Genomic DNA, 25,250 nt, shown 5'->3' with positions numbered 1-25,250 from the left:
GTGTCTTTCCGGTGTACAAGTCTTCTCGAGGATTTTTTTTACATATACAGGTGACATTCAGCTGTGAAGCAGAAACGTCACTGCATCAAAACGCACGTGTGTGTGTTCTACTGATGCAGAGTTCTGATTTCCGGGGTGTGTTTATTCTGGACAAAACGTCGCAATAATTTAGTGATACACAGGACCTATGGTGTTGACCAAACCTGGAATTTAATTTATAGCTATACAAACTACAAGTTATTTATTTCAATATTTAATATTTTCTTGAAATTAATTGACTATGCGAACAGATATGGCTACAACAACTTTAAATACGGATACAACGATAGCCTTGAGTCAAAGCATGGACTCGGTAAATGCTGTAGCTGAGGAAGAGGTAAGAATTTTTTAGATAAATTTTCAATTAATATTTTTCTAGAGTCACATGATGCTTAGTTATAAAGATAGCATATTTACATGATGTAGATAATATAGCGTTATATGTATACCAATGGGCCCGGTCTATGTATTAGCAATATATTATCAACTCGACATCTATCTATTAACACAGTTTGGAAAAGCCCTTTCATTTCAAGCGTAACGACACGGCCGAGTGAATACACTAACGAACCCTTTATAAACAAATCACGAACACGCCGAGATCATATACTGTGATTGTCATTGTTTCTAGGTTTTATGGAAATAAGAAAGTTCATTGCCTATCTGTCTAAATTATGTATGTATGATGGCAAAGACGTCTCGAACCTGTTCTTGTCATCTTCTCGTGTCAAACTACCTGTTACATACAGGCTTTGAAGTTTAAACACGAATAGTTGATGTTCACAGCCTATAGACGCTGTAAAATACCTGTGGAGAGAAAACACACGTGTTTTTCACAATCTTGAACCATTCGGCTTTTATAACGAATCTCACGTGTCAATAACAAACAGAAAATCTATTGGAGACCAAAATTACCTCACTGATTCAATCGTCTGCTATAAAACGCAATTATTTCATTTGTGGGCGATAGATTAGATTGTTTACACAGAGACATTACGTTGAAGACTCCAAACACACAAGCACGGAATCGTTCTATCTGCCAATTTCGTACCTATTTCCAATATATTAATTTTCCTACATTGTTGAATGTACGGAGACTTTAAACCGTACTGAACACAATTACTTTTATAAAATAGAAACGAGTCTTTTGTTGTAAGTGAAGGGAGGATTAAATATTTTGCTAGCGTTTGGTCTAAGCCTTCACTAATCCCTAGCCTTACTGTTGATAATTAGGACTGAACCACTCGTGCGTGACCACCAGTATTTTCTATTACCGTCATGAGTTCAAACCGGTTTCCCATTTAGCTGCCCACTTTTACTCTCAACACGTTTTATACGTAGGTACTTATTTTTAAATTGAATATCCAGACAGGCAGAATTAAAAATTTCTCTTTTATTGGAGAAATAATGACTTCCTATATTGTCAGGCGTATATGTGTGTTTAGAAGAAAGATCTGACTGAAAGTGGGAGTTTGGATAGAGTTCAGGCTAAAGTGATATTCATTGATTTCTGTTTTTCTATGTGTACTACCCCAGACATTCTAAAGTGTATATCTTTATGACTAAAGGAATTAAATTAATAATTTATATCATTTCAATATGGCCCATGTATGTCATATAGAAAAGTGATGATTTTAAAAGCACTTCTGACATATGTAGAAATGTTGGAATAGAGTTTAGATGTAATGGCAAAGTCATTTAAATATTGAAATAAAACTGAACTAAATTGTAAAAATGATGTTTGGACATCATTAGCTGAGATTGACATCTTATTTAAGTAGATATAAGAAATTATTCTGGATCTTACCAGAGACCTACACAAGATTAAGTTCTTTGTCAGATCTTAAATTCAGCCATCTTCTCTGATTAACTCAAGATTTTTCAGTCTCGTTAATCAGAAGTACCATGTATTTGTGACTAGTGCATAATGAATTTAACAACATGCTGCAATACATTTTTGATATATAATCCATATTCAATGATTCTGAATATTTGTCCTGTCTAAATTAAACCTATTAGAAAATCAAAATTAATTTTTCATTCCCTGTTGTTATCAAAGATGAAATGAATGTTTTCTTATTCTCAATTTCTATTTGTAAGTCTCCTCCCCCCGCCCCCTCAACCCCACCATCTACCTAGATTTCAGGTTTGTGGGTTAATCAGTTTTCTTGACTCTACACCTACTTGTCAATATTTGTAGATGGAAAATATTTGAAAAGGAAATCAACAGACTGGTCTTTGCTTTAAGAACCTTATTTTAAAGGATTATACTGACAATTTGCTGAACAATCTTCTCTGTAGTACAACTGGATGGCTTTCACTGCTCGTCGAGAGATGCACAATTTTAAATTCTGGGACAAGATGATTTTAAACACTTTCAGGCAACGTTATAAAACAATTCATTCTTACTTAAGCTATCTCTAGCGTTGAATTTCACACACCATAAAAATTTTCCTTTATATGGGCTGTCCGCCTTTTCAACATGGATGGTGAAATTGATTAGTTCTTGCAGCCATTGGAGAGTAAAAAAGAAGACGACATTTCTGCGGAAACTAAATAACCATACTTGTCATTTGTAACATCATTTCAGTTTTGAAATTGTTTTCAGTTTCCAAGGATAATTATGCCTTATAAGAGGATATGCCCAGTTTGATATTTCTTAGGTTTTTGATTTGTTTGACACAACCTGTCTCTGGTTCTTAAAATCAAAATTAAAAAAAAAAAAAAAAACAATAAAAATTTGATGCATCTCTTACATATCATGTTTGAACTTGTGTTATTTGTTTGAAAAGCATTAAGCAGATGTGAAATTTATGCATCAGACTGACCTTTAACCTGAATAAACTTTGACTCTTTTGAGTACCTGAAACACCTTTGACCTTTTATGGGTCACACAGATTTGGTTTCCACTTATGTAATAGATATGGCTGTGAGTTATTATCACACAGTGTCTAAGCAAAGTCCTTCTGCTTTGATAGGAGATAGTATGTCCAATGTCTGTGTAGGAATAGGGGTCAGAAGAAAAAAAGACTCAAATTGGTCCTGATGGTGGTAGTGATGGAGGGAAGGCTTGGGGTGGGTCACGACTGGACTAAGGTTAATAGTGTTGAATCTGGTGGGTGTTGGGGAGGGGGATCATATCTTTCAGAAATTCTGGGAACCCTGATCAGGTACTCCCATCTGTTCTCCATCTTCATAAAGTACTACTAGTTAAATAGCTGTGCTAATTCATTGAACTAGAATAGATAGTTGTTACAATTCTGTTTACTGAAAAGCTACATTTTCCTTCAGTAATCATCTATAGTATAGAATAGCGTTTTGGGATTTGTTTAGCAGTTGGACACTAATTTATCCTTTACTCCCGATCTCATCCTTTTCCTTCTAATTATCACTCCTTTTCTCTGTTTCCCTCTCATCCGTTCATCCCTGGCCCTCAAAATTCAGATCTATCTCAATTCTCAAATATCTTTCCCCATGTTTGTTGGGTTTCTCTGTTGTGCCATTACTGTCCCCTCTGTAAGTTTTTCACTTCCTCAAAATACCAGTATTCTCTGTGACAAAGTGATATTTCCGCTGTCAAGTCCGGGCTTCTCCTCGGCGTTCCATCATCAACCTACCAGTATATATCACTCTGGCTGTTGTTTAATTCTCTGTCTAATTAATACATTGATGAGGTTGCGGTGAAATGATGGGGGATATGTGTACATCAGTATATGAGGTGTATTTACATGTCTCCACATACAGAGGGGAGATTTGTCAAATTGTGACTTTCAAGGTCCAAATATTTATTTATCAGTGTTTGTAGACTTGAAGAACTGGGTCCCAATTATCTGTTGGTAGGAGTGAAGTCCATTTAGGTAGAGAATGTGGCTATCTGTGTTACACTGATAGCAAGTAGGATAACACAGGGGCGGGGTTGCTGCTTATTTGAGAGGATTCCGTGGGGGGAGACTGGAGATGCATTAGTAACCCTTATATTGATGAAAATTCCTTTATCTTGTCCTCCTTCCAGTGTAACCTGTAAATGCTGCCTCATAATTCTTTATCAGCATGTGGTTCGTTAATTTGGGTTTGGTGATTTTTGGGATGAATTTATTTTAATCCTGTTCACATGATTTTCTTGAGAGATGAGACTCCATATATTTTGAAAGACCACCCTATAACAAGCTAAGGTATTTAGATGATTGACTCAAACTTTTATATTCGAACATGCCTGGAGACCACAACTTTCCAGCCCAAAGATGGGGGTGGGCTTATTAAAGGATAATGATATAACATTTGTTGGCATTTTGGTGAAATGAATAACATAGTAGAATAAACTAACTTATTAACTGCGATTGCTGATATCAGATCATCAAAACTGTGTGAATAGTTAATACATTGTAAGGGGACTTACTACAAGTTATACTTTTTTGACACGAGATACGTAGACTTTCTCTGTACAAATTGATCTATTATTAGTGGGCTTTTTATCACTTGATAACGTCAGTAGAAAATTTCATTGACAAAAAACATGCTACTAGTAACAATTTTGACAGTCGAACACCCGCCATCATAATTACCAGACATGGGGCAGAAGTTGAGGGACGAAATACACAGAAGACTGGAATATCTTTGAAAGAAAGACATATATTTCTTTCATAATTGCTACGGTTTGTTCTACCAGAGGGACCACCGTCAACCTGATCTAGAATGCTTTATGCCAAACATCGGAAATCTTTGTTGTCCATAACCACACAGAGTACTTGGATTTGAAAAAAATTTAATGTAGCCATGATTTGGTCAGTGATGAATGTTGATACAAGTACAGAAGATAAGGTCTATAACAGGGTGACAGTGCACTGATAAAATGTTCTCTATCAGTTCATCATGGTCCAATCTGTCTGCTCCAGTCGTGGGAGATAAAGCATGTGTCAACCTGTGTGTCATATCCCTCACACTCCACAAGTAATTCTTCATTTCTGTTTGTCAGAAAAATGTGTCATTATTTGTGAAATATTTCTAAAAACTTAAGAAAATAAAACTGATAACTAATATGAGACAAATCTGATCTCAAAATTATGGAATAACATTACTGTTTAAAAGTTTGCACAGAAATTCTATTCGTTGGAACAAAACGTTATTTGCCTCACCAGGTATATGCATTTCAAAGTTCTTAGGAGCTAAGTTTAAAAGTAAAATTTCATTTCGGGAATGTTGGATGAAAATTAAAAACCAGAGCTCACAAATGTTTCATTTTTGTTTTGCAGTCAGCCTTGGTATATAGAATTGTATCTCTATATTCAAGTATACTTCAATCTCTCTTGTATACATTTAAACAAACGGCAGTAGTTCAGCATGATGGTATGCTGTCTACCTATCTGATATCAAAACCATTGGATGGTTGTCTATAGCAACTTTAACGAAATTGAAAATCCTATGTTTTTTCATAAATTTATTGTTTCTGTAGACTGTGTTGTGAATTTCTACTTCAAAAATTGAATTCTCTATCTGCTTGGACACATTTCACACCGGTATACGTATTTTTTATCTGTTTTCAATTTTTTAAAAAGCATTTTTAACAAAAAATGTAAACATTTCTTTATTGTATACGGTTATGTATGTAATGGTTTTTTTTTTTTTTTTTTGGAGTTTGACGATAATGTAGAAGTATAAGCTATCATTCGACTCGGAATACCACCCTCTGGTGACGTATACATAAATATGAAACTAAAAGTGTTATGTAATGATACCACTTGTATAGGAATTCAAATTCTATACACACACACACACATTACCAAAGATTGCTGTATGGGCAAGCCATGTCAGTCCCTTGTTTCGTATTCCTTGATACAACATTGTGAAGATGTATAAATGTACAGACACAGATCGTTCAATAAAAGATGAGCATGTTTGTATAATACATTTGGTAGCTATTTTCCATGGTAAAGCAGAATCTGGTTACATGAAAGGCTATATTTGATCGTGAAATCCACAAGACAAAGTGTCTCGTCTGTACACCGATACAAGCGTGAATTTGACACAGCCTCCCTAAGCTTGCTCCATATTGAATTATGTGAAAACTGATAGAACAGTTAAAATAAAGGCATGTGTTTTAGAATTTTACTTCCATTTTGTTGTTTTAGAGATAATAAAATCTTTTTTCAAAATGAAAAGTGTTTTGTTTGAGTTTTTAAGATGCCAATATATAACGTTCACTTATATCTCAGAGACACTGGCATTCAATCAAATGTTCATGAATTCAGTTGAACAAACTCTTGATCTTTTTGATACATGCTACATGAATTATATTCTCATCTGAATCTATTGAAAGCTTTGAAGCATAGGCTTTTGGTGTAATGCATACAAGCATGTTCATACATGGTTCAATTAGATATAACAAGCAGAATTTCTGATACAGCGTTTTGTGTGTGTGTATTCGCGTTTCATTTGATTTGGCCCAATTTAACTGAAGCAAAGGTTTTTTTAGTACACTGTACAGACTATAAATTCAGTGTCACTCGACAAAGATCCAACTTTGGTACAGACGATATATGTTGGTTTTAGTTATTTGGATTCAATGAGCGTTACACACACTGAATGGCCTCGGCGGGCTGATCAATAACGATTAAACTTTCCCTCTCTTACAGTAACATCATTTGCTTCTTCGTCCGAAGAATTCCATCGTCTACGTCAATTATAAAGTGAGAGAGCATGTATCACTGGTCGCGGTTCGTGGTCTGGCGCTTATATAGAGAACCTATTAAATAGCAACTGTGTGTACACAGAGCATAACAATGAACTATTATTGTAGAATTATTGATAATCTCACTCGACAATATTTCTCGGTAAATACAATAGAATCAACAGTACCCTCTATGTGAGTTACAGAGGCTGGACGAAGAGCTGCAATCATTATGTCTCAATCACTCCATGTGATGTTTAGATGAGAGTTCTTCCTGTGGAATATTTAGTGGTAGGTGTACCGTAGGGTTTTAATGTGTATAGATGTTTTCTTTACAGGATATGTTTACCCTTTGTAAATAAAGATGTAGATGTTATAGATTTGATGTGTATGAGTTAGTCTATCTATAGACAGTTGATAACACTCAAACTATAAAATAGATAATGTCACAATTTTATGTACCAGTTTGACTTATATAGCCAGTTCTGTTTGACAGATGTAAACAGTTTAGTTTGACAGTATATCTGGTTAAGTTTGACGGATGTAAACAGTTTAGTTTGACATAGCTGGTTAAGTTTGACAGATGTAAAGAGTTTAGTTTGACATGTATAGCTGGTTAAGTTTGATAGTATATCTGGTTAAGTTTGACAGATGTAAAGAGTTTAGTTTGACAGTATATCTGGTTAAGTTTGACAGTATATCTGGTTACGTTTGACATTTTAGCTGGTTAAGTTTGACATTATAGCTGGTTATGTTGTCATTATAGCTGGTTAAGTTTGACAGTATAGCTGGTTACGTTTGACAGTATAGCTGGTTACGTTTGTCATTATAACTGGTTATGTTTGACAGATATAAATGGTTAAGTTTGACATGTAAAGTCAGTTATGTTTGACAGATGTAAACAGTTTAGTCTGACAGTATAACCAGTCTTAACTTTATACTTGAATTGCAATTCAAGCTAAAAATAAAGGCTGTTATGGTCACAAAAAACAAATGATATGCGAGCTGTGAAAAATCAAAAACATGAATATTAAAAGATAATAAAACCCTGGAGTCGCATTTCAGTTGCTTTGAATATGGATTATTGATAAAGTCGTGGTATTAACTATAAACTATACATCAACTATTTAGAAATTCTTGATGGCTTTGGGTAGAGGTGTGCAATAGATCTACCGTATACCTATGGAAGAAAACTGATGTACTAAGGAATTTAACAGGAGAGGTTAGGCTGGTGACCTAAACTTGTTCACGTTCAACTAGGAACGCTTACGTAGGTGATTTAGTTCCAAGGTCTGATGTTAAACTGTCATTGTTAGACTGGTGGTTTGTTTAGTCTGTAGTAGTATGGTCAGAATGTCTTTGGTATGATGAAGTCATTTAGCCCCGACAGGTATAGAGGTGTGGGTTGTATATGTATTGATCTGCCATCAGGAGAGCTTTGTATATGGTCAGTAGTGAGCTTGCTACAGTCCTTCACTTGGTAATCATCTGTAATGAGATAATGTTAAGGTGTGCTGGTGTTTATAGTGTAATATCTGTGGGAGTCAGTAGGACTGTAGAGAGCTAGGGATGGGGGAGGGGGTGGGGTGTGGGGTTAAGGATCGGGGTGGGATGTAGGGGCTAAGTTGCTGTGGAAATTAAAAACAATGGTATGCATTCTTTACTTTAAGATTAGAATTAAATCTGATTTAGAATTTTAAAAAAGTCCTAGTGCTTATTAACCACCCATACCTTAACACCCTAGAGTCATAATTTCCTCTTCATATTTTGATTAAAAAAAAATGGAAAAAAAGGTTGATTTTGCCCTGGGTTTGATCGTCACTGTTCAGTTTTATTATCAGGGCAGTGAAAGTCTAAGGTAATAACTGTGCTAAACTGCCCTAAAGATCATTAGGTTCATCAGATGTACTCGTTAACCCTGTGTAATTGGCATTGAGTGTTAATTACCAAGATCAGAACCTGTCATTCATTACAGTAGTGAGGTATTGTACATGTTTTCTGGAAATTCGAGGTGACACATCACTTGTATAACTGGTGTAAATATAGCGACTACATCGCATGTTAGAATAAACTACAGTTTTAGAATGAACGGAGTAACTCCGTAGAAGAAACGATTCAGCGAAATCCATCACTTGCTTGTGTAAACGATGTTTTGTAAATTATGTATGTGGGAACATTCTTCTGTTGTCTGTTGTTTGTGTTAACAATTTTTATACATATTTATGTGTCATTTGCCATACACAAATTTATACCGTTAAAAATTTTAAAGAATAAAAGTAAAAAATAACAACAGATGATTAAAACTTGTTGGGTTAAAAAAAATATAACCCTTAGTCATCGTATAGTGATGTACAATATGTATATTAGTAATAAAAGACTAATACTAAATCTTATTGTATTTTCTGCTTTGACTAAATCTAACCACATGTTTCTCTATATATAACCACAAGGGTTTATTAACCAGTGTCTGGTCAGTTGAGGAAAAAGTCAGATTTTCTTTTTAAACTGCTATATATTAAAATCAAGTGATAAAACTTTGTGCTGTTTGCGATAAAGAAAAAATAATGTAGAATTAAATTTTAAGTGAAAAAAATTGTGTTTACTTTAAGCTTTCAATGCTTTGATAAGTATATTCTGCTCGTTTTACCAACATTTCCCAGGTACTTATAATGATATTATAGCAGCCTTCCTTAAACTTTACTGTTAAACCGGTTAGTTTACTCCAGGACCTTTCTATAGTGGACCTGCTAGATCCACTCCATAAAAAATGCCACTCCGTACTTTATCAAGTCACGGAAGAGTGCTTTATCACTGCAGGAGTGAAGCTGGACAGTGATTGGTTAGTTTTACTTTAAAATATATAGGAATATATTTTCATGTTTATTTTCCTATGAAAGGAAGAAACAAGGTATACTGATGAAGTTTGTGTTAAAAGAGGTCAGATAATCATTAAAAATATCAAAAAAATGCATTATAGATCAAAGCATTGTTGATTTTATATCATCTTCCTGTCTTTATGTGCTGCTGGTGTTGGGTCTCTTGTGTCTAATGGCACATGTAGGGTTAAGCAGTGCACTGGATGGAAACCACTTAGCTCTAAAGCTGAGAGCTGATCCTTGGTGACCTGAAGTTTCAATTTCTCTGTGACTTTTTCATTTTCTCTGGTCTAATTATACACACCAAACCATAAACATGCAAAGAGAAGATCTGACACTGGATATACAAACTAAACTTAGATCCATACCATAGCTTTACAAACACCACCATGATCAGGATCATAGATGTACAAACACAGTAATGACAAAGATCATAGATGTACAATCACAGTTATGACAAAGATCATAGATGTACAAACACAACCATGACCATGATCATAGATGTACAACCACAGACCTTGGATGTGCAAACACAACAGAGACCCAGACCATGAAAAAATGTTCATGAAATGTATTTTTAGAGATGATTTTCATGACAAAAATGCTGTATGTGCTGATTGTCGATAAATACACTTTGTTGACAGTTGGAATTTTGAATTGAATGCTAAAGGATTTTTTTTTGTTAGGGTTATTAGCTGTTATGTGGGCCAGATTCTTCTTGTATGGTTCTTCCAAATATGGTACAAACGAAGCTATTTTATTTTTTAAAATGTAGAATTTTCAAAAGACATCCTTTTTTTATGAAGTGCTGAATTTTCCAGATCACTCTCTTTCCACAGACAGAGTTAAGATTCACTACAGTGGAGACTCGACTGCACCAAAGTCCATTATGTAAACAGTATTCCACTGTTCTTTCTTCTCATGTAGTACTCTCCTAAATTGATTTTTCCTTTTATATCAAATAAGAAAAAAAGGCTATTGCAACCTCTCAATGTCAGCTTAGAATTTAATGTATTCTAAAATTCAATAAGTCAGTTCCTGTATATTAAATTATGTAATCCTTATATTGCTGTGTGTAGAAGTCTATATATATATATATATAGTCCATACAGGCTTTACCACTTGCACTAGTACCGCATTTAAGTAAATAAAAAACAAAATATGAAAGTATTAGCACACATGTTCTGCATTAAAAAAACAACAAAATATCAATACCCCATTTAACCAACAAAACATCAGTACTTGATTTTTATAAATAATAGAATATATTTAATATTGTGACACATTTTTCTCCATAAGAACAATTATATGTGATGTTTCAATGACTACACTATCATCTTCATCAGACAAATGACTAGTGAAGCGTAGGTAACCAAACAATGAAATACACATTGATATTAACCTGGAAAATACCAGTATTGAAATTTGTGGGCTGCCGAGACTGTGAAGCACAAACTACAGGGAGTGTTTTTGGTGTTCATCAGTAAATGATTGCCAGCAGTGGTTAACGATGCATATAAAGTGCAGAAAATCTATAAAGTTTGACACGTTTAAGATAAGGAATATTATCTTTCTGTACATAAATATGTATACCCATACATTTACTAGGGAAGATAAATGGACGTCACTCTGCCTTTGTTATCATACTCGGTAAATAATCGTAGTTACAAACTCTTTATCAGATAAATGTTGAGGGTCTAGCGTCAACATGAAATTATCTTGGTATAGAGTTTGTATGCACACTTTTAATTTGACATAACTCGCAGGATTTCACATATAACTTATCACCAGGAGGCGTTTAATATTGTTACCCGTTATCACCATAACGGTCAATGTTCAAGGTGCATGCACATACTCTTCACACCCCTATAAACCATTTAGATTGATTCAAATCAGATCCATTCACTTCTATCAGTTGGTACTAGATAATAAATTTCACTTTAAACCCGAGTTAAGAAGATTATAAGGATTAAATGGTTTTAAAATCCAGTATTCTGTAAATTAGGCAGATATCGGCTTTAAAAAGTGTATTAACACTGTTCAAACGTTAAAGGTTTGCTCAGGGTCAAATAATATGTGTCCGATATTCTGGTAATTACAACAATGTTAAACATACTCTATATATAATATCTAGCTAATTATGGTCATGTTAAACACTGTGTCAACTGTCAGGTAATTATGGGTAATTTACCTGACTGACATCATTAAGTATACAATATGTAGGTATTAAGACTGCTCAGGGCGTGTTCACTGTTGTACATACTCGCTCTGATTTACAACTCACAAATTAGGAATCATGATTTGCAATTCATAATTGATGAAGTTGCTATTTTTTGTTACTTAGATGTCATGAAAACAAATTTCAGATCCGTGAAGAAAATCTGATTTTGTAAATCTGAGATAAAATGAATAATTTGTGAGAAAGAAAATGATTGTTTTTAGTTTCAATGGTTGCATGTTTAAGAGGAGAGAAAATGGAGCAGTTCTACTGAGAACCTTGGACTCCGTTTCCTTGCGTGGTTACTATCCCGGTGTCACTAGTTCACAGCTAGACGACAACAGTACTGAAAATCAAACCTTGGACTCCATTTCCTTGTGTTGTCTCTCTACCATTTTTCACTAGTTCACAGCTAGACGATAACAATACTGAAAATCAAACCTTGGACTCCATTTCCTTGTGTTGTCTCTCTACCATTTTCAATAGTTCACAGCAAGATGACAACTGTACTGAAAGATGTACAAACTGAAAACGTCTCCGAACGCAGTTTTATCTATCTGTGATTGTGTGCTGATGTTAAAAATGTTTCGTTGGATGTGATCTGACCTTATAGAACTCATCGTTTATCAAATATCTTATGATGAATGGAAATTTCACTGAAAATGGCAAAACAAGTTATGATCTACATTTCAAGACAATATTTTGATATCATGTCTACTATAGAAACACTTGCTCTGTCAAACATTTATCTTTTCATCTATCACCTACCTTTGATAAATGTGTCAATATTTCATGACCTCATCTTTTTTTAATGTCTCCTGTCATTTTTTTCTCAAAGATTTATGACTCTTTGTTGAAATGTGAAATTTTACAGTAAAAATATCAAGAACAAAACCAAGAAGGCGACTTAGGAAAACCCAAATTGATTGAAAGAAAGATCGAAGTTCACTTACCCCATAATTCAACCAAATGTTCATAAATCTGATTATTTTAAAGAGTGTTAAGTACAAGTATATTCTGAACCACTATTTTGCTAAATGATTAGATATAACGTCACATGTTCCTAGACATCACAGTAGAGACACACACACATACACACACACACACACACACACACACATATATATAGAGCTGGGAAACTTCTGTTGCAACTTTGACATGGAAAAAGACTGTTAACCTTTTCTTCAATATTTGCCAAAATAATTGGTCATTGATTTAAAAAGAAAGAAGTTTGTTTCTATTTATTTCATGTATAATTTATGAATAAAAAATTCATGTAAGATTCTATATATATATATTGCACTTTGGAGTACGGATAGAATGTTCAATGCTACCCAGAATACGTGCTCATCGTGCCACAGCTGACTCTCACATGTTTACACAGCCAATTCAATGATAATATTAGTTATACAGGATCACCATTTTTCTTTAAAGAGAGCGTCTCTTTATAGCAGAAAGGATCCACCTGTTTATTTACTGCTGTAGTGACCAGAATTCCCAGACATCGGGAAAACGCTTTTGTGATGTGGATTTCATTCAGTGGTACAAACCCTACTTGACGCTTAGTCCCGGGTATATTATTTTGAGATAAAGAAGAGTGTGTTCAATAGCCGTGTTTACCTGTCAGAACATGCTCGTAAAGATCCCTCATCTTTCTTTATCAGGAGATAAACTTTTTAACTGCAGATAATAAAATTGACATTTGACACCATGGATTTTAACACCACCTGCATTTATAGAAATGATAAACACTGAAAAAACAAAAACAAAGAATAATTAAGAGGTTTGTTGTAAGATTGAATTTGTAATGTTTGTGGAATATGTTTGGAAGATAACAAAACTTTGTCAGGGAGATGATTTCCCCGGCAGCTCTGGATTGGCTCCCTACAAATCATACTACAAATGGAAGCAGAGAGTTTGTCTGTACTGGAGGCAGATACTATAATAGGCTAGGGGTCAGTGGTTGTTAAAACCAGTCATTTATCAAATGAGGTAACACTGGGGAGGTAGGACGATTTATATATATATACTTTATATATATATCTACATAAATATATACCTCTACAGTATATTTACAGCAATAATAATCACAGTACATTTCCTAAAAAAATTTTCAAGACATTACATAAAAATTTACAAACAGGACATTGATCAATGATTACTTTGGGAAATATGCAGAAATCAACAAACTTCGCTAAAAGTCTGTTGGATTTGACATGTAATTGTTTATTTATGTTCGTGTCAGAGAGGTATGTCTTCTCGAAAATTTGACAAACTATTTTTCTGATGTGTTATAACTTCTCCTGATATATTTAGAATTTAGATATGTATCTGTTTATAAAATGTGTAGACTTATAGGATCGAAAAGCAGACAGTTGAATATCAGTCAGATTTTTGTAATTTGTCGTAGGAGGTAATCGAGTCATCTGAATATAGTAAAGTAATACCGTACTAACAAAGCAATATATTACAATAGATATCAGACATCTCAAGTATTGTGGAGATTCTATATATGTTGCTATGGCGATCATTTTGATGATGTCATAAACAATGACGAAATCATTTTCTATGAATAAACAGTCTGAAGACTCTCCTTCAATATGTCAGAGTACACGTACTTAAGACAAAATGTCAAGTGTTTGATTAATATACATATGTGGGTACCTGTATATTGATTTCTCAGGTATGTGTAATTTACAAAGGTTGAAGTAAGAAAGAACGAGGATCGTGTCAAGATAATGATATAGAATTATCTTACTGCTTGCAGGGACATCATTAGTTAGAGCAAAATAGAAAAAAAGACTGCAAAATATCAAAGACAATGCCCTACTTCTATACATAAACTGACCTTTGACCTTCAGATCTTTACCGATAATCATCTTAATTAATATAGCAACATGTAGAACTTGCGAACATGATACTATTTGGTAAATATGACACAAATCTGTTGAGAGGTTTCGTGAGATATGACATCGATTCTGTTTACCAAATGTCAGTCTCCAATTGAATACATCCAGCTTTAATCCTTGGGGAGAGGAGGTTAACATTTTACTGTGGACTCAAAGTATTGGGAGTGACAGTCTGGCCTAGCAATATTACATGAAAACAAAATAACATGGCATTGAACACTGTAGATATGGATGGTCTTAATATGAGTCATTATCCTGGATATATACTAACTCTAATTTGTGAAACACTATACCAGATTATACCATCGTCAAGTGATACATTCACACTTCAGTTCATATATGTCCTCCTACCATTTTATTTTTTTGGGGACAAAGAGGGGATCACCAGAATTAACAGCCATGTTCATTTTGAAGCAGTGTCTCCTTGCAGGGCTCTCACACCCCATTTGGGACTGGGGCCCGGGGCCCTTAGAATTGGGAAAAATAATGGTGTTTTCCTTAGAATTAGGAGAACTTGGGGTCTAAATTGGGAAAAAGATACTATTTTGCATTGGGATTATTCGGCCCCAAATCTGGCAGATCGAGAGCCCTGCCTTGTAGTAGCTGGTAGCTAACCACAGTGAAAAACATACAGGAGGTCCATCATATGCAGAAAAAATAGGATTAAGTGTCTTGCCCGGAACACAAACACATCGGTGCTGATTATTTTCTCAGAAACACAAACTGCCATGGTTACGGAACATGGAACCATGTGGGTCAGATCATTACCTTAGTTACGTAAGCCAATACTTGAAACGACCGAACAATTGCAGCCTGAATTACAAGCTTAACGAACGATTTATCATTGTACTTTTATCATAGAAGAATTGTTTGTTAGGCATGATAGACATTTCTTAGTTGTTATTACTGTACTGGAATTACATTAGTCCAACAATAAAACAGTATTTACTAAGTCACTTCCTGGAGTTGTATGAAGTTCTGATGTTTTGAAGGAACTTTTATCTGCAGACGTAATAGAGAAAGGCAATAAAAACAGATCTGTTCTTGTTCAGGTTCAAACTGGTGATTTTCTCCTCTAAAACATTTCCACTAACCAAAGCGAAGAAGTCAACTTGTACTTTACTTTTACCAAAAACAACCACAGCCCATGTCTTCTAGTAGTAGTAATGCTTGGAGTGATCGACAAAACCAAATCTGTAATAGGAAGGAATATTAAAAGATGTCCTGCTCATATTAGGACTTAAACTAGTGAATTATTACTCTCTAGATGACTCCCTTGACCCGTTACTCTCTAGATGACTCCCTAGACCCGTTACTCTCTAGATGACTCCCTAAACCTGTTACTCTCTAGACGACTCCCTAGACCTGCCACTCTCTAGATGACTCCCTAAACCTGTTACTCTCTAGACGACTCCCGAGACCTGCTACTCTCTAGATGACTCCCTAGACCCGTTACTCTCTAGACGACTCCCTAAACCTGTTACTCTCTAGACGACTCCCTAAACCTGTTATTCTCTAGACGACTCCCTAAACCTGTTACTCTCTAGACGACTCCCTAAACCTGTTACTCTCTAGACGACTCCCTAAACCTGTCACTCTCTAGACGACTCCCTAAACCTGTTACTCTCTAGACGACTCCCTAAACCTGTTACTCTCTAGACGACTCCCTAGACCTGCCACTCTCTAGACGACTCCCTAAACCTGTTACTCTCTAGATGACTCCCTAAACCTGTCACTCTCTAGACGACTCCCTAAACCTGTCACTCTCTAGACGACTCCCTAAACCTGTCACTCTCTAGACGACTCCCGAGACCTGCTACTCTCTAGATGACTCCCTAGACCCGTTACTCTCTAGATGACTCCCTAAACCTGTTACTCTCTAGATGACTCCTTATTACTTAACTAAAGGGAAACTATAACTAGCCAGAAATAGTAAGGTGAACTCTACTGTCAGCTTCTTCACAATAATTCTGGAGTTCAGGAAAATGTTTTCTTGGAGGTAGGAGAATAGCACAGAAGGTAATTTTAGTATATAGGTGTCAAAAGGCTTGGAAGGACTTCTTACTTGATAAAATTACAGTTGAAGAGACTATTAAACAGAAGGAGTGTTTTTATCTGTTGTCATTTGTATCTTATCAGTTTGTGGAATCTTTATAATGGTCAGTAGTTTGTATACTGGTCATATTTAAATCAACGTCCCGGTCATGCTCGGACGTCCTGTCAATGATTGAGTGGTCAAGAATTTGAAAGTAGATTCAGTAGGTTGAAAAGAATTTTCTTTAAAATCTGTCTCAAGTGTTGTCTGTTTAACGGTGTGGAATTTTATGGTAGATTTGTTAAAGTTTAAAGTGCCTTATTTTCTTTACAAAGGCCTAGAATTTTCAAAGCACCTCAGCTAGGCTTATATACTCACCTCAGTATGACAAGTGTGGATGGACAAGACAGCGTCATGGTCAAGACACCCATGTAATAACTCCAGCAGATCAAATTGATATCCAGAAATACTCACAGAATGTCTGCTTTATTTAAACTGGTTTCTACAGTATAGTGTTTATTGTAAAAAACATGGTGTAAGAGATTTTAAGTATTGAAACTATGAATATAATTTTCTATGAGAAATTCAATTTTTTATGTAAATTTTACCTTGAGACTGATTGAAAATCAAAATCTCCCACACATATTATATATACAGAGTATAAATTAAGTGTGAAAATTTATTCTGAACTGCAAAATCAGGTTTAAGAATTCACAAATGAATTTATTCAAGTACGCTTGCACAATGAGGGACTGAATGTTATTGTTTGGTAATTCAAACCACCTGATAGACACATCTGGCAGGAAGTCTACAACATATGTTTAAAACGTAACCTGATCACTCCTAATTAGTGTAGGAGAAATAATTATACCTAATTAAAATAGACAGTATCTAGATAGTGAAAGGACAAGACCAGGGGTTCCCAAAGGGGTAATTTCAATATTATTTCTATCTCTTTACAAAAAATTGCTATTTGAAAAAAAAATTTAATATTCTTCAAAATTTGTTCTTTTTGTAAAATCAAAATATATTTGATTGTGATTGGGGAGAGAAGAATTCCTGCATAGTTTTCTTTACTAAAATATAGCCTATTTAATTTATAATAATTCAAGTCTTAAATAATTTCTCTGTAGGAACCTGTCTTCATAAAAGTCATGGGTGTTAAATGCTGATTTCATTATCATAAGATCAAAGAGAAAGATAAAAGGAAATGAATTAACTGTCCGTTAAAGTGGAAAATTATCTGCTGGGTCAATATTTCATGTTTTGTTACAGCAAATGAATTAGGTAGAATTTTCATGTGACATTTCATTTCCCACTCCCAGTTAAAGAGTTTATACATACTGTTGAAACAATTGGCATTTATAGTTTTTTGTTGTGTCATTGGGGTTTAAAGTACAGGTTATTATGTACAGGTCAGTGTTTACAACAGTCAACAAAACAATGAACTTCTGATGAAATATTACTCACGCTTTCAGCTTCAGTAAATTTCAGCTAACGGCATTATGAATATGTATTTACCAGTGTTGTTTCTGAATATGGAACGGAACTTAATACAATCAGACGAGGTAAAAGTATACAATCTATGAAATATGAAGTCACTGTGTCACGTTTAAAATATCTCAAAAGCATGGAAGTGAAAAATTTACCAACAATGGAGACCAATTGTTCGAGTTTCGATGAGAACGCGTTTTTACCTGTAGTTGACGTAAAACACCATCGCTTTTATTGTGGGCGATTCGAATAAGAAACTGAACACCAGGTTTTCTTGTTCCATTTGAGAACACCTTTTACGATTACTACACAAAGCAGATGTTGTGTCGCGTCAGTAAACGCAGGTCATTTCAGATCAGCTAAGTACGATATTGCGTTTTCTTTCAATTTGTAATTTCGTTTTATTATATGGAGTTTATAATACCAGGTCTGACAGCTATTAAATACACACCCAGACAAACAGTTGTGTGTTCGTCATATTTAACCGTGGAACCATGTACTTGCAGATGAAGAGCTTGTTTTCCTTTTCTAATGATTGGTGTTGTTTTTGTTTACAGGGAAGGGGTATATAAGGTACATTATGACTGAGGTCTGGTATGTGCTTCAACACCCCCTCATGAAAATATTGAAATGTGATATTCCTGTACGGATGAACAGGGTAGGGGAACAGACATTTCTGTAGTGTAGGTCTAGATAAGAATCTTTTGTTAACTTTTAGTAATGAGTATAGTAGAACTACATGTCTTAGAAATAGTAACTCCTCCTTGCCACATCCATCACCAACCCCCACAACACAACAAATAGCACTGTTAATGTTTAAATGTTCAGAACTGAAGTTTTCAAATTTAATTGAAGTTTTTTGTCGACATTATTATGGAAGATATTTAATGTAAAGTGAAGATTTAAATCAATCTCAGATCTTGTGTGATACCTTATGAATATCTGTCCTAGCCATTGTGTCATGGTACATCATATTCTAACCATGAAAATGAGCAACTATGACATATTTTGATATCAGAGAAAATATATATTAACAGGTTTATTATAACTAGCAGTAAATGTTAATCCATTATAACGTACACTTTCTAAACTGACACTAAACGAGCACAAAATTAGCACCTCTGACCCTCTTTATCAATAGCCCTCTGGTTAGGTTCGAGGCCTCTGTGGGGCAGTCACAAGGTACTGGCCTGTAGCTTCCTCCACCATCCAAACCTGGTACGTCCTTAAATGTCACAGGCTGGTAGTAGGGCGTAAAGCAACAAGAAACCAATTAAATAATATTACTATACATCAATAATTATATATACCTGGTGATATGATTTGTATAGGAATATGTAGGTTGTAAACCAAAGTAAATTACTGTGTGATTCATCAAACTAATTACAGACGTAAAACCAACAGTCACACATGATATCAGTTCTCACTTGAACTCTGTATTTATTCCTCAAATTAGTTTAAATGGGGTCTCGCTTGTCAATATCGTAGCCACTGGTACATCACTTTTATTCATAATTTTAGTCCCGCTTGACTGATCAGAAGACTTGTTAAATCTTACTGTATAACAGTGAATGGACTACATTGTCTTCTATCTACATTACTAAGGTGTATAATACATAAGTTATCAACGAGCTGACATTTTTAATGCCTTCACCAGGAATATTGGCCATGTTTTTAATGAAAGCAAATGATCTGTACTCCCCAGCTGTCTGCTGGTGATTTTGATCGACAAAAAAGGGAAGTAAATTTGATAGATGGGGATAACATACAGCTTGGTTTGTTAACGTAAAGAAACATTGAAATTCCCAATTAGCATTTTCACATTAAAATTTCAAGTTAAAAGGTAAATTTCATTTGTAGGGTAGTAAATATTGATGCTTTGAAAATAAATTAATGAAAAAATATAACAAATTGGATAATTAATAGATTTATTGCCCTCTGTAAGATAAAAGATTGGTATACAAAGGACATACCTAATGACTTAGAAATTAGCATTCATTGTGTATAGGTAATGATAAAGCAATATTCATAATGATATTCTGAACTTTTACAATCTGAAAAAAAATGTACGTCACTAATCACCAGAATATATTATTTATATAGAAAGCACATCTTTTTATGAGCTTCAACAAAAACCTGCGGAAATGGCCTCTCAGCTCCCAGGATTTTCCCTGAGGTTTTGATACAGATGTCCTTAGAAGGCCAGACAGCTTATACAAAGGGAACTAGGACCAATTTTGTATCAGGAAAAATATGATATTCTATTTCTCCTTTCAAGAAAGGTTATCTCCAAATATGTTTATACCTATTTGTACTAGGTGTAGTTTAGCACATCGGAATAAGTAAATTGTCATGTAAAAGCTGTTCAAACCAACGGTAACTCACCACATTACACTGCAATCTATCTACATCTCTGTAGACAAGAACAAATTGGTTTTAACAGCTTCTTCAAGGACACACATAGAAAACATTGTGGTTTTCTTTTGCAGTATGGTACAGGACTAGATGTCTATATATATGTGTAATTTGGTAAAATACCGACTGTAATATACTGCTTGCTAGAGAGAATTTTTTTTTAAATCAATCTGTTGAGCATCAAACTAGTAAGTCAGAGGTACGGGGATCGAATCCCAGCAGCGACATTGATATAAATGACGACTACTGTTACACATATCTTATGTTGTCTGCAAAGTTAGGAAGAAAGGAAAGAACAGAGCATCAGTTAGATTTAAGGATGGATTTTAATACTACCTTTCAATAAAGTCCACTCAAAGGAGCAGAGAAAGGTGGTCTTTACAGGCAGGTGACCTTATTAAACAGGTTCACATTAAATATGTGATATATAGGGAAATATAGTCAGTGATCTTTATACACAGGTTTTTAATTATAACAGGTGCTTCTTTTTGCCTTGACCTGTATTTTCTGATGGTGTTCTTTACTTTATATTCCAACACAGGAAGAAAACTTCCTACCTTTATTAATTACAAATTCTCTGTATTACGTTTTATGGAGGGAAAGATGACTCCTACAAGAAAACTTTCTACCTTGTTTGATCTCCATCAGTATGATACACAGAAGTAATAAAATCAGTTTAAATATGCTGTCTTTTATAATATATATTACCTACAGTAAGTCTGATAGTTAAGATTTGCTAAACAATTGTTGTTCTAAAGAGTTATCAACAAATGATATTTCATTGTCCTGTAATAAGCCCACCCCCTGTTTTTGAACGGAATGTGTTAGTTGTCATACTGGGCTTATTTCAGGACAGATATGGTACCTGTATCAGTTTTACCTGTCGTAGAAAGATATTGTTTACTGAGGATAATTCCCACCTGGCTGATGTATCACAACTTTGATTACCTTTTCACTTACCTGTTCTAGGTGTACGTCCCTTAAGGTTGTATCAATGTCTCGTTAAGTTGAAAATTGCCAGCGTTGAATGACATTATATTTTTGAGGGAGGTAGTAATTGAATTTTTAATGTGAACTATTTTATGAAGTTATGAAGACCATTGGGAAATGAGAGACTGACGCTGAAGCTGTTTATCACTTGGTGATGGATTGGACACAATCAGACAGAATTTGATTAGCTTCGGGTGAATTCTATGTTAATGATGAAATATCAACCGACTTTAATTGACTAATTGAGAAACCCAGTTACTCAGAAGTAAATGAAATTTGTATGTTTAATTAGTTGAAACTGACGTGTCTATTGTACAATAGTTTCTGTGCAATTTGTAGCTATGTTTAACAAGACCAGGATTTCGTTGTGAATTATCTCCCTTGAATGTATTTTTCATTGACAGTTTCATAATGAAATTGAAAAAGAATTGAAGGGAAATAATGAGAGAGTTTACATAATTATCTAGTATGTGTCCTTGGAGAAGATTTGTTTCTTCTTTTGTTATATTTTGTCATTTAAGAACCATTCATATAATTATAATTACCTCCCCTTAGTTTCTTCAATTGTTGTATTTCTGTCAATGAGCATCCTTTTAAATGATTGTAATTAGCTCCCTTTTTAATTAAGTCTTGAGTAATTATATTGAGATAGAAGTATTGAACTAGCATAGAACATGTTGTTAACATGAAAATATAATTGATGATTTGTCTATAGTTTTGTGACATATGCAAGTATACCTGGGATACATATATGAAGAAATAAATCAGTTTAACAGAACAAAATTAGTCTGATTGGTGGCAGCTTTAGTACCAGATAGAAATGATTGATTTCCAGGTGTCACTATGGGATATAAGTAAATATAACAGAATTCAATCTCAAGTTCTTCAGCATGCTTTTTACTATTTAGTGTTTATACTAAAATAAGCTCAAGGAGTCAACACAAGACTTTGTACTCTAGTCAGGGTATCAGCTTATTACAGGACCACAGTGGGGCTTTACCTTATTTCTAGTCAGGGTATCAGCTTATTACAGGACCACAGTGGGGCTTTACCTTATTTCTAGTCAGGGTATCAGCTTATTACAGGACCACAGTGGGGCTTTCCCTTATTTCTAGTCAGGGTGTCAGCTTATTACAGGACCACAGTGGGGCTTTCCCTTATTTCTAGTCAGGGTATCAGCTTATTACAGGACCACAGTGGGGCTTTCCCTTATTTCTAGTCAGGGTGTCAGCTTATTACAGGACCACAGTGGGGCTTTCCCTTATTTCTAGTCAGGGTGTCAGCTTATTACAGGACCACAGTGGGGCTTTCCCTTATTTCTAGTCAGGGTATCAGCTTATTACAGGACCACAGTGGGGCTTTACCTTATTTCTAGTCAGGGTATCAGCTTATTACAGGACCACAGTGGGGCTTTACCTTATTTCTAGTCAGGGTATCAGCTTATTACAGGACCACAGTGGGGCTTTCCCTTATTTCTAGTCAGGGTGTCCGCTTATTACAGGACCACAGTGGGGCTTTCCCTTATTTCTAGTCAGGGTGTCAGCTTATTACAGGACCACAGTGGGGCTTTCCCTTATTTCTAGTCAGGGTGTCAGCTTATTACAGGACCACAGTGGGGCTTTACCTTATTTCTTACCCAAAGTCAAAGGTTGGGCTTATTACAGTACAATGAAATTTTCACAGAAGAGAGATGCATATGGAAAGACTTATTTCAAGACATGGGCTTATTGCCGAATAAATATGATAGTACATTATAAAATGATATTGATAAGAATGTAAGTATATTATGGTAAGTGTTACAGACAAGTTACAGGCATGTTAACACACTTTTAAATATACCTGTATTCAAACTGTACATTGATCTTATACAAAGTTAATATTTGTATAATAATAGACAAAAAGACTTCAGCAGGAATTTGTGTTTGTCATCTGGTAGATGTAACTCTCTTTAATAACTTATCTGAAAATAGGTGATTTCTCATTAAACTGGTATTTCATGAAGAATATCTCTGTTAAGACATGTAAACTAAGATTTCTTAACACGGACAAGTCAAATGAGGTCTTGAGACAAGGACAAGAAGTCTCTTTAGACATGAAAATTTTCTGGAACTTTTGTCCTCCAGAGACGTGGTCTCTTTTGATAGGTAGGCTCATTGGACAGGTGGTCTCTTGAGACAGGTAGGTTCTTGAAATAAGAAATTTTGTGAGGCAAGTGACCTCTTGAGACAGGTAGGTTCTTGAAATAAGAAATTTTGTGAGGCAAGTGACCTCTTGAGACAGGTAGGTTCTTGAAATAAGAAATTTTGTGAGGCAAGTGACCTCTTGAGACAGGTAGGGTCTTGAAATAAGAAATTTTGTGAGGCAAGTGACCTCTTGAGACAGGTAGGGTCTTGAGAAAGGTGACCTCTTGAGACAGGTTGTTTTTGTGACATCTGATCTGTTTAGAAAAGTGGTCTCTTGAAATGTGTGGCCTCTTGAGGCAAGTGAATTCTAAAAACATATGACAAAGAGAGACTAGTGATTGTTTCTAACAAAATTGCATGACATTTCCTAGCATGAAAGATTTTATTTTTTTGTAAATGAAAGATAATTCATAATTTTTATTACTTTGTAAATTCTGTGTTTAATCTTCCCAAGCTCTACTAATTGTATTTATTATCATGGCTGTTCCAGCCTTAGATACTGCTGTAACTAGGGACACAATGTCAAACCTTTTCAATTAACACCTGGTTTACAAACCCCACAATTAAGTCTAACCACATGTGGCATGGGGATAATATCAAATTTATAAAAGTTGGGTTGATTTTAGAATATAATAAAGAAACTTTTCTTAAGAGATGAATTTTACATAAAGTATTGAAGCTGAATAGGTTCCCCGCCCTAATACATGGAGTTATTGAAAATAATGGGTTTATCCAGGTAAATCCTATAGTATTAAATATTGGGCAATAGCAAATGTTTGATTAGATATTTCCATATCTAAAACAGTGTTTACAAAGGTCTGATACCTTCCTCTCAATTAATATCATACCACTCAGAGTCTCTCTAATGCTGTAAATAGTTAAATGGAATTTACAAATTCACAACTTTTTGATATTTTTATAATTTCCTTTGTTAAAACATTGAAGCCAAGCAGGTACTATTTTAAATGGAGATTTTATATATTGCTTATAAGTGGAGATTCTATTTAGCATTATGTAGGTGGAGATTGGTCTCAGGTAAAATAGTTTTGTTGTAGAGCAAAGAGAGACGTCCTAGTGGGACGGAGTTATTATATTTGACGTTTAGGTATTCTGCTTGTGATCCCTAGGCTTGTCAAACCTGATATTTTGTCAGCATTCTGTGTTATGGGCGTTAAGCGTGTGTGATCACTGCCTCACCATGTTAGCTCTGGTCCGATGTTAATAGCTAGTGAAAATCTACACTACATCATTTTGTAAAGGAGAATAAAATAAGATGCTGATTTACCGTGACATGTAACTCTTACCACGAATAATCAGCATTCATACAAACAGATTATACAGGGGGAGCACTATCTATTAGTAGCTGTATTTTTGGTGCCTTATTATGGTATTTATAGCCAATATAAATGACGTAGCTTTGTAGACAA

At 34.7% G+C, this 25,250-nt stretch overlaps 1 protein-coding gene across 1 annotated transcript in view; it reads left to right on the top strand.

Moving 5' to 3' along the window:
- The first annotated feature begins 280 nt into the window (after positions 1 to 280).
- The window catches only part of LOC132563011 (uncharacterized), a 141,779-nt gene continuing 116,809 nt past the window's right edge, over positions 281 to 25,250 (top strand). The window contains exon 1 of the mRNA XM_060227776.1: positions 281 to 376. Coding sequence (XP_060083759.1) covers positions 281 to 376 — 96 coding nt within the window. The remainder of the gene's footprint in view (positions 377 to 25,250) is intronic.

Source organism: Ylistrum balloti, unplaced genomic scaffold, assembly GCF_031769215.1.
Source record: "Ylistrum balloti isolate Yb309-2 unplaced genomic scaffold, AGI_CSIRO_Ybal_v1 Utg371556, whole genome shotgun sequence".
Taxonomy (NCBI): domain Eukaryota; kingdom Metazoa; phylum Mollusca; class Bivalvia; order Pectinida; family Pectinidae; genus Ylistrum; species Ylistrum balloti.
The sequence above is the reverse complement of the archived record's forward strand: the minus strand, read 5'-3'. Positions and strand labels throughout refer to the sequence as shown.